The sequence below is a fragment of the Eumetopias jubatus genome, unplaced genomic scaffold (assembly GCF_037043125.1).
Source record: "Eumetopias jubatus isolate StellerSeaLion01/CBP00866 unplaced genomic scaffold, mEumJub1_p1.0 scaffold_15, whole genome shotgun sequence".
Lineage (NCBI taxonomy): Eukaryota > Metazoa > Chordata > Mammalia > Carnivora > Otariidae > Eumetopias > Eumetopias jubatus.
The window spans coordinates 93,368,964-93,382,393 of record NW_028274821.1 but is presented as its reverse complement, the minus strand read 5'-3'; the positions used below and the strand labels follow the sequence as shown (position 1 = coordinate 93,382,393).

At 68.2% G+C, this 13,430-nt stretch overlaps 1 protein-coding gene across 18 annotated transcripts in view; it reads right to left on the bottom strand.

Moving 5' to 3' along the window:
* The window catches only part of KCNT1 (potassium sodium-activated channel subfamily T member 1), a 65,573-nt gene that overhangs the window by 3,112 nt on the left and 49,031 nt on the right, over positions 1-13,430 (bottom strand). For 10 of the 18 annotated variants that reach the window (XM_088018985.1, XM_088018968.1, XM_088018975.1 and 7 more), the window contains 14 exons: positions 13,122-13,271; positions 12,785-13,023; positions 12,348-12,573; positions 11,210-11,315; positions 9,331-9,503; positions 8,717-8,788; positions 8,341-8,475; positions 7,988-8,099; positions 4,514-4,615; positions 4,191-4,274; positions 3,979-4,107; positions 3,624-3,644; positions 2,627-2,951; positions 1,238-1,300 (listed from right to left, as the gene is read on the bottom strand). In XM_088018985.1, the coding sequence (XP_087875111.1) occupies positions 1,238-1,300; positions 2,627-2,951; positions 3,624-3,644; positions 3,979-4,107; positions 4,191-4,274; positions 4,514-4,615; positions 7,988-8,099; positions 8,341-8,475; positions 8,717-8,788; positions 9,331-9,503; positions 11,210-11,315; positions 12,348-12,573; positions 12,785-13,023; positions 13,122-13,271 (1,937 nt within the window). Of the gene's footprint in view, positions 1-1,237; positions 1,301-2,626; positions 2,952-3,623; positions 3,645-3,978; positions 4,108-4,190; positions 4,275-4,513; positions 4,616-7,987; positions 8,100-8,340; positions 8,476-8,716; positions 8,789-9,330; positions 9,504-11,209; positions 11,316-12,347; positions 12,574-12,784; positions 13,024-13,121; positions 13,272-13,430 lie in introns of those variants that run through there. The other 8 variants (XM_088018970.1, XM_088018969.1, XM_088018972.1 and 5 more) reach the window with 8 other exon arrangements.

Below are 13,430 nucleotides of genomic sequence, written 5' to 3'. Positions count from 1 at the left end.
GTGGCAAGCAGGGGTGAAGGCGGACAGTTGCGCTCTCAGTGGGCTGCCTGCCAGATGATGCCCTCCCCGGGGTCCTGGCTAACGGGCTTCCCTCTCCTCTGGTTTTGCATCCGGCCCCAGGTGCTTCCCAACGTCCACACGTGGGGGGCCCTCAACCTCAGCAGGAAGCAAGGGTGCGGCTGGGTGCAGGGAGGGGCGATGCGGCCACCCTGTTCCTGGAAGCTGCCGGACTTGGATCCGTGCCGGCCCCGTGGGTCTTCCATGAATGCCATCCCGACTTTCAGGTTAAGGAAAAGCCTAAGAACCCAGGAGGGGCCGATGCCTTGCCGTCACAGGCCCTGATGGGCCAGCCCCGCTCAGCACCCCCAGGCTGTGAGCTACCGAGGTTTTCACTCCTGGGCCTGGGTCTGCCCCAGACGGCTTCCGGCCCAGGAGAACTGTCCCCTCTGGGGTCAGCCCTGGATGAAGGGGCTGCCCCAAGGTGCCTGGGCATGCCAGCTTGGAGCGTTCTCTAGGGCCGCGAGGAGCTCCCAGGGAAGGAAGGGGTCCTGGCAGCAGGGCCCATGACCTGGACGCTACTCTGAATTCGGTTGGGGTCTCAGGGCAGATCTGGGGGCTGCAGGGCGTCCTCTTGGAAGAAACCTGAGCCCCAGATGAGAAAGGGGAGTACGGACAGGTTTTGTCTCAGCCGGAGAGGGAGATACCCCTCTTAGAGCTCCTGCTGGTCCACCTGACTTGGGCGGCTCACAAAGGCCCAGGACAGAGCAGACCCCGATTCCCCAGCCGCCGGCCCAGGCCTCGCTGCGCTCCCCCGTGTGTGTGTGCGCGCGTGCGTGGGACCCAGGCTCGGGACCATCCATCTGGATGCTTCCCCGGAGCTGGGTGGGCTCAGGGTCCCCGGCATCCCGGGCCAGCTGCAGGCCGATGCCACCAGCACGGTCAGGGCGGACACGGACAGCGGGCTTACCCTCAGAACACACGGGAGCAGAAGGACTGCGGTGAGCCCCGAGCGTGGCGCAGTGACCATCAGGGCACCTTCCCGGGCTCAGTCCTGTCCTCCACACACACAGGAGGAGGGTGTCCCGGGCCCTGCACGGGGGCGATCTGGGAGCACGGGGGCCCTCTCCTGTCTACTCTGCTGTCCGCCTGCCTGGCTGGGGCGGGCCCTAGGCGGCCCATTGGCCACGGCTGGCATGCCCCCTCGTGTGGCAGCCGAAATCCGCCGGAGCAGAATTACCTTGCAAATATCCCAGGTTTACCCGATTCATGACATCACTGGCTGTTAAATTTGCTACATCCTCTACGGAACACACAGGAAGAGGGACAGACAGAAACAGAGAGAGAGAGAGATCAGCAAGCAGAGTGTGGCCGGCACAGCGGCGGGGGGCGGGGGCAGCCAGCCGCACACGGGGGGCCGTGCACTCGGGGACCGGCAGGAGCCGGCGCCAGCCACCGGGGAAGCAAGTCTGTCCCCGGCAACGTGGGTTCCTTCTCTCTGCCAAGCTCTGGGGAGGGCAGGGGCGGTGGTTTGCAGAGGTCAAGGGGAACGTGGGACAGGTGGCAGCTCTAGGGTTGGCGGGCCTGAATCCCTATCTGCTGCTCCTGGCCGTGGGGCTGGATGCACACTGCTCGGAGGGGCAGGGAGGCGGAGGGGGACGGAGGTGAACCGTGCAGCTTCGGCATATGGTGGGGGCGGGGCTGGCCCCCAGACTCTAGCCTCTGGTCCCACTTGGAGGGGGGCGCTAAGGCCCCTGAGCCAGGCAGCACGCAGGAAGCGGGCTGGGGAGAGGCCGTGCCTGCGGTGGGACAGCCAAGCCCGACTCACAGGCAGAGTCCCTGAGACGTGACCCAATACCCGCCAGAGGCTCAACCCAGCGCGGGTGTGGGTGCAGACAGGAGCGGCGGGGAGCCTGCGCTCCCCTCCAGCCCCGCAACAGAAGCAGCACCTCCAGAGCGGGCGTGGGAAAGAGCGCCTCTTCTCTGGCACCGCTCTTGGCCAAGGTCGTGAACTTCTCCCCAAAATAAGCTCCAGAGAAAAGGGGCTGCCAGGGTCTGGGGGTGCAGCCACAAAGCAGCAGAAGCGGGTGACCGTCTCAGGAGCAGCTGTGGGGCCCGATGTGGCCACGGGCCCAGCCGCCCCCTGACGTGCCCGATACACTCTGGCTGCTGGGAAGGCCTCGGCGGGGTGGCCAAGGGCTGCGGGGTCTCCCCGCCACATTCCCGTTCTCCACGAGAACACAACGCACCCGCGCACGCCTGATCCCAGAGGCGCTAATCCGTCCCCACGTGAGGACTGTGCCCTTGGCTTTGGGGGAGCCCTGCCTGGCCCGCCCCGCCCCACGGCCATGGCTCCCACGAGTTCCGCATGCTGGGCTCAGTCAGCTCGATCTAGTCCCTTGTTTTACAGATGGGGAAACTGAGGCCCCAGCACGGTGAGGGTGAGCCCTCCCTGCGGGCCTCAGGGCCAGTTCCGGGGGATCCTGTGTCCTGGCACCAGGGGGGCTCCACTGGGCCTCGTGGGGGCGGCGGGCAGAGCGGAGGCCCCAGGTGGCGGGGGCCCTGGGCGCCACGGCCAACGCGTGTCTGTCCCAGCCCCGGTGGTGGGCAGCACTGCCCGGGCCCTTACCGTAGCCAGTGGTGGGCAGCCCCAGGTGCTTCATGCGGTTCTTGACCAGCTCGGAGAGCTCCTGCCGCTCGGAGCGCCGGTACAGGCTGAGCCGCTGCTGGCTGGCCCACTCGGCGGCTGCCGCCTTCCCCGCAGCCTTGGGGCCCTTGCGGCTCAGTTTCCGGGCCCACTGCAGGCTCTTGCGCCGCAGCAGCGGGTGCTCGGCTGGGTCCCCGCCAACCGAGTGCCGGCCATGGGTGCCGCCGCCGCCGCCGCCGGTGCCCGCCCGCACACCCCAGGGCCCCCTCGCTTCCTGCGTGTCCTCCATGCTCACCGAGATCTGGGACTGGCCAGGGCAGGAGGGTGATGGGGAGGGGGAGCCCCAGCCTCCTGCTGGGGGACCCCAGGGCCCAGGGGCATGAGCTCCTTCCTCCTCCAGCCGGGGGTGGGGTGGGGCTGCCACAGCCCCAAGCCTTCCTCCTGAGCCCCAAACCGCCTCCAGGTCTGGCCATGTTTGCTAGGTGGACGAGGGCAGTCCCCCCGCCTCTCGGGGCCCTGTTCCCCCTGCCTGTCCTGGTCTTGCCATGGAGGGCCACCCCTCTGTGAGCCCCAATTTCCCCCTCGCGGAGAGCAGGAGCGAGCAGGGACGGAGAGCGTGGTAGACGGGGCGTGTCAGTGGCTCAGTGGGTGCATGGGGACCCAGGGGCTCGTGGGGACTCCCGCCTGGGCAGCACCCCCGAGAGGCCGGGGGCATGGAGGTCGGGCCAGACCAGCAGGGAGGGGCCCCCGCCATGAGGGGGGGCCCCAGCGGGCCGTGCACAGAGCACAGGCGGCTGGAGGAGCCTGCTTCCCCAGGGGCCCTCTTGGAGCTGTGCCACGGCTGACCCATCCTGGGGACGCACTCCCTGACCCTGCCATTGCCCGGGGCCCCGTGCCCCCCTGGCGTAGGGTGGGGGAGCTCAGGTAGGACTCTGCACCCGTCAGCACAGCTTGATGTGAGGCTCATGAGGCCACTCACCTGGGCTCTGAGGTCGTGGGGCTGCAAAGGAAACCAGGGGCAGCCTGGGTGCCTGTGGGTGCCTCTGGCCCCGCCCCCGGCCCCAGACACTGCCTGAGCCCCTCGCGGGCTTGGGACCCGCATGGCCGGCTGCCCCCTGTGGCTCCAGCTGACAGCACAGGGCCCCTCGTCCTCGAGATCCCCGGCCCCACTTGGGGGTCCCAGCCACCCAGCCACGTGTGCGGGCACAGCCCCGAGAAGGGCCTGACAGCAAAGGCCCGGACCCCAGACTGAAACACGGCAGCAGCATGAATTACGCAGGAAGCCTGCGGGCTCTTGTGCGCGAGCCCATCCTCAGGAGCCCCCCGGCCCGAACCTCAGAGGTCGAGAAGACGTGGCACTCGGTCCTGTAGATGCCGATGGGGATCTCGGCGCTGGAGGAACACAGCTTCTGGAAGAGCCGGCCGTACGTGCGGATCCACAGGTCCTCCTCCGTGACTTTCATCTAGAGCGAGCGGTGGCCCTGAGCTGGGGCCGGCCGTGCGCGTCCCACGACGGCGTGCCCACCCGGCCGGCCCCGTCACTCACGGCGCAGAGGTAGCCGGAGCCTGGCGTGGTGTCGAGGCCCAGCAGCAGCCTGGTGATGGAGATCATGTAGTCCTTCACGAAGGACTGGCCGGAGAGGGAGGCCGCAGTGAGGCGGGGGCGCGCCCCGGGGACAGAGGCCGGGTCCCCTCACACGCCTGCAGCCTCCCACTGGGAAGCCTTGCCCGGCCTGGGGGCCGGAGACCCAGAGGCTGCCGGGAGCGGAGCCCAGGGAGGGACGCTCAGAACGGCTCTGTCGGCTGGAGGTGGAGAGGAGGCTGGGGCTCCCGCTGCCCTCGACCCCCTGCCCTCCTGCCCCCGCTGACCTGGTAGAGCAGTGTGTCCAACATGCTGATGCTGAAGACGCGGCCCGCGGCAAACGGCAGGCGGAACATGAAGGCCAGGTTGGAGCCGTTTTCCCGTTCCCTCTGCAGGAAAGGCGGACTCAGGCGGGTGCTCACACCACAGCGGCGCACGGCGGTGCAGGGTGTGCGTGCCCCAGCAGACGGCCGACCTCGGGCCCCAGCACGCAGCTAGCGCCCCCCAGACGCACTCAGAGTGGTGATCTGGGGCTGCCCATCCCATGCTGGGCGTGGGACCTGCACGGTCCCACGGGGCCCCGCGCTTGCTTTAATGCGCTGCTCTCGCCATCCCAAAATTCGAAATAATCTCAGTAATTTTATCCTTGAGCTTGTGTTTTAAGGAAAGTCGGAGAGGACGGTGGCGCGTGCGGACACACAGAAATCATGGAAACGCGCGCACCGTTCCTGCCTCCCTGTTCCCCCGTGGCGCCCACGATGCTCCGTGAGCACCGAGCTCCAGGGACCCGCCGCGGGGGTTTCCTGTGGCTGCAGGAACACAGATCCATCCTCGCCCAGCTCCGGATGCTGGGAGGCCAACGGCGTGGGATGAAGGCGCCAAGGGGGGCCACGCTCCTGGCAGCTCTAGGGCACAGCCCTTTCCTGTTTGGTTTCTAGAAGCTGACCACGTCCCTCCACTTGTGGCCCTTCCCTCCTGCCCCACGGCCAGCACAGTGCAGCCGCTGACCTCTGACCATCCGCCTCCCGCCTGGCAGGTCCCCGGTGAGGACACTGGGCCCCCGCGGCCCCCACGGGACCCTCTCCGGGCCACAAGGTCCCTCGACTGCGCACCACACTCTGTCCAAGCCCTGGCGAGTCGGACTTGGACGTCTTCGGGGCCGTGATCCCCAGCATCCAAGGTTTGCTGTGACCGATGGCTGAGAGGCCCCCTTCTCATGGGACCAGACTTGCTTCAAAGGCAGAAGGCAGGCAAGGTATGCAGAAGACCCAGGGGCCGCCTGGAGGCCTTTCCTGTCCGAGGGCGGCAGGGCATGGGCATGGGGTGCGAAGCCGGGTGGTGGGCCCTGGTGGTGGCGCCCCGGCCGGTGAGGCGAGCCGTGTCTGGACACGGCACATGCTGTGCAGCTCTGCAGGCCCAAGTCTGGGAGCGCGTCTGTGTGCAGGACTCGGGGTGCGTCACACGGGTGCGCAGCGGGAACCGCCAGTCCGTACAAAGGGCGCCTTCCTTCCCCCGACTGGCACCTGTGAACCGAGGAGGAAGCGGGTCCTGGGAGGCTGCGGAGGGCCCGGGGAGGCGGGGCGCTGCGGCGTCTTTAACAGGACATCCCCGGCGTTTGGAACACGGGGCCCACGTTCTCAGGCTGCAGGAAGCCCTGCAGGTTCTGTGGCTGGTGCTGGAGGGACGCGAGCGCTCTGAGCAGAGGCCCAGCTCGTGCGTGTGTGCCGGCGAGGCTGGGACAGGCGTGGATGAGCCCCTCCTGCAGGCGGAGCAGGGGCTGGAGGCCGCACTGGACGGGCAGCCCCTCGGGGCAGAAGCGTCCGGAAGGGGATGGGGGGTCCGCACGGCGAGGCCCCACCTTCCCCGGCCATCCTCCGGCCGGGTCCTCTACATGGCTCTGTGACCAGCAGGTGCCAAGACAACTTGGGTCGCCCTTTCAAAAACCGCCTTCTTCAGCCAGTGCCTCTTGAAGTAGAAGACATGCACGCTTTCATAAAAATAAACCATTAATTCTGTAAAGAAACGAGCCCAGCGGCTCCTGTGGGGTCCGTCGCCATCGGGGCACACCTGGGGGGGCAGAGACCCACGGAGGCGCCAGGCCAAGCCTCGCCGGGACGTCAGAAGACAAGGCCTCCGTGGCCTCCAAGACAAGGCGACGTGGGCTCCAACCATCTCTGAGGCGGGCGGCGTTCCGCAGCTCTCTCAGCCCTTGTCTCTGCGGCCCGGGGCCTCAGCCCACGTCAGCCTGGAGGAGCCGGGGCTGCTTCTCACACATGCCGGCTTCCTCCCTTCTGTCCGGGCCCAGACCACAGAGCCACACGATGGGGTCCACCGGTCCTGAGCTGGGCAGGGGGTGCGCCTGCCACCACAGGGGTCAAGGGGGACGTCAGCCGCAGAAGGAGGGGAGAGCGGGAGCGCAGGCTGACCGCCTCGAAGCCCACCTCCTAGAACAGACGGTGCGGGAGGCCCCTGAGGGACGGTGTGGGCTCGAGGGAAGCCAGCAGTGAGGGCCGGGACCAGCAGCCTGGAGCCCAACCCCGTGCCAGTCACCCCCACCCCTGCTCGGGTCAGACCTGAATTCCCAGACCCCGAGAATCCTGCTCAGATCCAGAGCAGCAGCTCCAGCATTTGGACCCAGCGTCCGGCGCGCTCCCATCATTCCAGGGATGGACGCTCAGCCCGTAGGCTGCTGGGAGGGGCTCAGAGTGGCTGGGAGGGCCGGCCCCGGGGGCCGGGCAGACACTCCAGGGCCTGGACGGGATGGGTGCCTGAGGTCCCTCTGGCCGTCGCGCTGAGCAGGCGCCCCTCTGTCTTCTCCGAGGGCCTGGAGACCACCTGCCCGGCCTGTACGTGTCCCTCTGGCAAGCGGAGCGCCAGGGTCGGGACACGGCCCTCTTGACCCGCCCCTGGGCAGGACGCACTTCCACCGTCCGCCGGCGTTCAGAATGAAGCTGCAGCTTGTCCCTTCTGGCTGGGGCCGATGGCCCTGCCTGGCTTGGGTGGGTGGCAGCTGTGTGGTCAGCTGCCGAGGCTGCGGTCTGTTCTCTGAGGAGGCGGGCAGCCCGGGTCCAGGAGCTCGGCGCTCACAGGAAGTGCTTGCTGCACCCAACCTCCCGAGGAGGCCCGGGCCTCCTCTTCGGCAGCTCACGGGCTCCCTGGTCTCGCCCTCACCCTAGCACACACCCTGCCCCTTGCTGTGGAGTGGTGCAGCCAGTGGCCTGGGCAGGGACAACCTCACCAGAGCCTGTGTCCCCGGTGGCCGGTCCCTGTGCCCCAGAGCTCCGCACCAACATCAGCCGATGCCCTTCCTGGAGCCCCGGGGAGCCAACAGTGGATTCCCACCCTGCCTCCCCTCCACCGAGTGACCCCCGACAACTGCCTCCCCTCTCTGACCCCCAGTCCTTTGTGTGCACCTGCCAGGTGGTTGGGACCCATCATGTTTCAGGTTTGGGCACAGCACCTGGGGCACGGGAAATGGGGAGTCAGTGTCCCCTGCGCTGGTATTTACAAATACGGCAGGCAGCCTCAACCCAGGCCTGGACCCGGCCACCAGGGGGACCAGCACCCCTAAAGGCTTGGGCAACACAGGAGCCTCACGTGGGAGTTGAGTCCCCAACTCTGACTCCCTCTGGCCAGAGGAGAGCAGATGCCTCGGCCTCCTGGCCCCTGAGCCCCAGAGCACCCCCGAACCCATTCCCTCCAGGCTCTGAACCCTGACAGCTCAGGAGGTGGCACGGGGGAGGTCAGGTGCAGCTGCTCACCTTTTCCAGCTTGGAAAGAGCCAGAGAGTAGCTGTCCTTAGCACGGAACTGCATGAACCGCATGTTGGAAGGGTGGGTGAGCTCCGTGGTGATGCTCAAGCTGGGGAAGAGCCTGCAGGGGAGCAGGGGCTCAGGGCGGGGTCCCCTGGTCACGGGCGGGGGAGGAGGGGCTCAGAGTGGGGTCTCCTGGTCACAGATATTGGGGGGCTCAGGGTGGGGCCCCCAGGTCATGGATCAGGGTGCTCGGGGGGGGGGTCCCATGGTCATAGCTGCAGCAATGGCTGGGGGTCTCGGAGCGGGATGCAGCCTGGCCCTGGCGCGTCTGCCCTGGGGGTGAGCCCCTGGCCTCGCACCGGAACATGGTCTGCACATTGACGATGGTCTTGGCGTCTGCCATGTAGTCCTCCTCTGCGCTCATGGTGCTCTCCTTGTCCACCACCACCAGGTTGTCCGCGTAGATGATGCCGCACTGCAGCAGGCTGTCCAGGCTGGGGTGGGGGGTGAACAAGCCGTGTGGCCAGGGGTTGCCGAACGCCAGGTCGGGGGTGCCAGGAGCTCCCTCCAGGCGCACCTTGCTCTCCCTCCCCTCTACCTCCTGGCCTGCCCACACCCGGGGAGGAGCCTGGAGGAAGGGAGGGGCGGGGAGGGGCCTTCCGCTAAGAAACGGGCCGATGCCCCCTCTCCATCGTGGGCTCTGTAGGGAGATGGCGAGGCGGCCCGGCACCTTACTTGTCCACGGAGCCCTCCATGTAGTAGACCATGGGGAAGCAGCAGATGGCCTCCAGGAAGTGGTGGTCGGGCCTGTGGGGAGAGCAGGTCCCGGGGGTGCCCGTCCTGCTCTGCCGCTCGCCCCCCGTGCCCAGCTTGGGCCCTGCCCTGGGTGAGCAGGGCTGGGTGGAGCAGAGATCCCCCAGGACCGCAGCACATCAGACCTGGGGGGCCTTCAGAGACCCATGGGGCTGTTCTTTATTTTGCCTGAGGGCGAACCACAGTCCCGGAGCTGGGGGGGACTTGCCCAGGTGAGACCCGGGGCTGGGGGGGGTCGAGGCCCCCCGGGGATTTGCAGTGTGGGGAACAGGAGAAGCCGTGAGTGAGGGAGGGAGAGCCCTGAGGGAGGGAGGGAGAGCCTCGAGGGGGGGAGAGCTGTGAGGGGGGGAGGGAGAGCCTCGAGGGGGGGGAGAGCCGTGAGAGGTGAGAGCCGTGAGTGGGGGAGAAGCCATGAGAGGGGGAGAGCGGGTGCTCCCGAGGCCCGGGGGCAGGGGGTAGGGGACGGGGGACGGGGCGGAAGAGGGGCCGGGGCATCTGCAGGCAGGGGCGGGGCGGGGCTGCGCGGCGGGCCTCACTTGTTGTCCAGCAGCAGCACGATGGGGCTGAGCTCCTTGCGGGGCCTGTAGTAGGCCCGCAGGGGCACGATGAAGTTGTAGAGCCCGTTGCCCGCCGTCTCCGCCGACACGATGACCAGCTTGTTCTTGAAGCCGTAGGCCTTGGCGTCCTCGTAACTGTTGTGCTTGCAGCCCTGCCGAGAGGCCGGGCAGCCGTCAGCCCCGGAGACGAAACCGCCGTCACCTGACCGGCGGTAACTGGGCGCATCGGGGAAGAAGAGCGCACTGAGAGCCACGCCAAGCCGTGGGCCGGTTCTGGGAAGGGGTGCGTTGGGAGGGGCTCTTCTGAACTAGAAGTCCACTGGGGGCAGGTGTGGTGGCCCACCCCACCCCCGGCTGCCCTGCGGCTGGCCAGTCTCTTCCCGCTGGGTCTGCACTTGACGGTGCATGGTAGGAGCTCCCCGGCTCTGCGGGGCCTCCCTTTACTGGCTCTCACACCGCGGTCGCCACCGCGGTGACGCCAGGCTCCCCGGGGGCCCCTCAGCGAAGGCCGCCCACAGGCACCCGGTCGTCAGCGGCTGGCCCCGGTCCCTTCACGGCCCGCGGCAGCCCCGTGCGGAGCCCCGTGCCCCAGCAGACCCTGCCCGTGGCGGCTTGGCGTCAGGCTGCAGAAAGGCAAGCGGGGGCCCGCGGCGGGGGACGGCCGTGTCAGGGAGGGGAGGAGGCGCTGTGCGAACCCGCATCTTAGCAGATGCAGAAAGGAGATCTGGGTCGTGCGTGTAGTGCGTGTGTGTGTGCATGTGAGTGGGCGTGCGTGTGGGCTCCGGCTCTGTCTGCTGAGGCCTGGATGCAGTGACACCCCAGGAGCCGTGAGTGCGCCCCATGCCCAGAACTTGGTGTCTCAACCCCATTTTGCACCGAGAGAAGTGGGGCTCCCTGCAGACGTGGCTCCAGGACTGGAGCAGGGCAGGTGCACGACGGGGCGGGGACACCGTAGAAGCATTCCAGGGGCGATGGGGACCCCGCCCTGCCCCAGCTGGCCTGCAGGCCTCCCCCCGTGAAACGGGAAAGTCCGAGCCTCGAAGTCAGTAACGACTGGCCACGGATTGCAATACCCCAGGAGTAAGCGCAGCGATAAGCCCTGAACCAGAGGGGAGTCTGAGGCCACGCTGTGTGAAGGGGTAAATGCAGAAGGGGACGCGCTTCCTCACGGCAGAGCACTAACAAACAGATACAAAAGGAATCTGGGATGAGAGACACCCAGGCAAAGGGCAGCTCTCCCCACAAATGACTCACTAACCGCAAAAGCAAAAACGGAGGAACCTGGGTGGGCCACGTGGGCCACGTGATCCACATCGGCTCCCCCAGGGATGCGGCACAGGGACGTCTCGTGCCTCCAAGGACACGTGTCACCTTTGGAGATGGGACCCCAGGTGCACACACGGAGTCTTCTCACGAGAACGTTCGCGGACCCCGGGGCAGGTGCCACCAAACCACTGTCTACACCTCCAAATGCCAGGGCCGAGAGCCGAGCGAAAAGGGATGGGACAGCTGCATGCAGCGCATGGCGTGGACTGGTTCCGGCGGGGAGCCCGCAGCGTGAAGGGCAGCGAGGGCCGTGGGACAAGGGGCTCCCGTCCGGGCCGCCGGACGGGAGGGATGGGGAGGGATGGCCTTGCTCTCGGGAAGCAGGCAGGGGTGGGGGGAAGGGCTCCACTTGCTCTCAGGTGGTTGGGGAACACCACGCCTCGGAAACCGACGCACGTCTATGGGGGACGAGAGCAAACAGTACGTCCGGGCAAAGGCCCAGGACTTCCTCCTCATGCTGCAGCTTTTCCGGAAGTTCGCAGTTACCTGGAAGCGCAAAGTCAGGCAGAGCGCGGGGGAGGGGGCCACCCACCTTGTCCAGCCGCAAGCAGCAGAATGGGGCCTTCACGGGCAGGAGGTGGCACAGGGTGGGGGAGCTGCCGATGTAGGGCGAGTTGGGGGGGTAGCCCTTCACGTACCTGCCGTGGGAGACGGGAGCCCTCCTGTCAGCGTGGCCAGGGGGCTCCGGCTCCGATCCCCCCACCCCCGGGGCTCCGCCCTGGCCCACGGTCCCGTCCCCAAAGGGCAGCAGGGCTGTGCCCCGGGCGGCCACACGGAGGCGCCAGACCCCGCGGACCGGTGCCCGCTCAGGGACTGCGTGTGGGAAGCAGGGCTGTGCCCCGACCACAGGGTCTGAGGTGAGAATCCACGCATCATGCGCACGCACACACAACACACACGTGCTTACACGGGGCCTGGGATCCCGGGCATAACCCAAGGGTCGTGCCCTCCCTGAAGCCCCCAGCACCCCAGCCCGTGGGACAGACGCTGGCCCCCAGCCCCTCTCTGCTGGCTGCCCTGGGCTGGGCGGGTGTCCCCAGCAGCACCCAGCGCGCCCCCCCCGGGGGCGGCCCCAGCGGCCAGCTACGCCACCTGCCCCGGAGTGTCCAGCTGCCCTGGGCGACCCCCGGATCTCAGAGCTGGTCCCTCTTTAAGGCCCGTCTGCCCCATCTGGGAACCAGACAGAGGCGAGGAGCAGAGAGGGCAGCGCCACGGCCTCGCTGGGGGAGCCCTGGCACCTGGCTGTGGCGCTGCTGTTGGGGTGCCGCCTGTCTGTTCCGGCCAAGGCCAAGGGGCCGGACAGAGGCCAAGGCAGAAGGACGGCTCAGGATGGCCAGGGGCCTCCGGGCCTGGACGGAGCCTCGCCAAGGGCTCCCCTAGTCGTGACCTCCACAGATGATGCTTGGAGGACAGCCACCCCCACCGAGCAGGCCTGGCACTGAGGTGTGGTGGCCCAGGGCACGAGGCGGAGGAGGGACGAGGGGGCAGGCAGCACAGCCTGGCTTTCACATCTGTGCAGAGTCCCCAGAAGATTCCATTTGCCCAAAACAGTCTCCCGCGAAACCCCGGCTCGGAGCCCACGGGGACATTTCCCTCCCCATGCGCTGGCCACAGCCCCCAGGCCTGTCTCTGTCTCCCCCCGCCCCTCCACCCCAGAACACGGCACTCACTCCACCACAGACAGCCCCTCGTCGTCCGATGGCGTCAGCTCGTCCTCCGACGGGTCACTCAGCAGGTCGCAGGGTAGCAGGGCCGAGCTGTCGGCCAGCTCCAGGACAGGCGCGATGCTGGGCCGCCGGCTGCCCGAGCCGTTCTCTGTGGGCAGCGTGAGCTTGCCGCCCCCGCCGCTCTGTGCCGGCCGGCACTCTGTGTTCTGGAGGTCCATGGCCACTGTCCCTGGAACAGAGCGGCCGACCTCGGCTGGCTGCCCCTCCCCGGGATTTTCCTGGGGGCGGCTGGTTCCCGGGTCAGAGGTGGGACCCCTGGTGTGGCGCAGCCTCCCCCCGCCCCGGAGCAGGCACCGGGACACCAGCGCCCCCTGCAGGAAGGTGGGGACAGATGGGAACACGGAGGCCCGGGGGGAGTGCCCGTCCGCGGGGCGCCTCACCCATGGAGGCCACGATGCTGTGCATGGGCAGGCGGGAGGACCCGTCGTACAGACCCTGACCCGAGAAGCCCTTCTTCTTCTGCTTCTCCTCCTGCTTGAAGATGAAGGCGGAGTTCTCCTCCTTGGTGATGTTGATGTAGAAGCAGGTGTCCGAGGCCGCCAGGGTGTGCCGCGGCCCGGGGTTCAGCAGGATGCTCTTGTTGTCCTCCCGCTTCAGCCCGATGAGGCACACGCCATACCTGCGTGGGGCGCAGCTTCAGGGGGCCCAGCGGCGGCTGCCACGGCGGCCCCGGCAGACCCGCGTCCCCACCGCCCGCCCGCCCGCCCGGGCGCGTACTTCTTGTGCGCGTGGAAGGCGGCGTAGGTGAAGCTCTTGCCCTCGTACTCGCGGAAGAACTTGCTGTCCCCCATGCGCACGTGGTACACCTCGTTGCCTGAGCAGCGTCCGTACATGCGCTGCCACTGTTCTGGGGACTCCTGGCCCTCCCTGCGCGGGGCGGCCGCGATGTCACCGGGGCCGGCCGCCCCTCCTGCCCCCCTGGGGGCTGCCGACGCCCCCCGCCATCCCGCCGTCCCGCGTCCGGCTGTGGGTGGAGGCCAGCAGGGCCAGGCGGGACGACCCGGACCCCGCCCTGCGTGGCTGAGC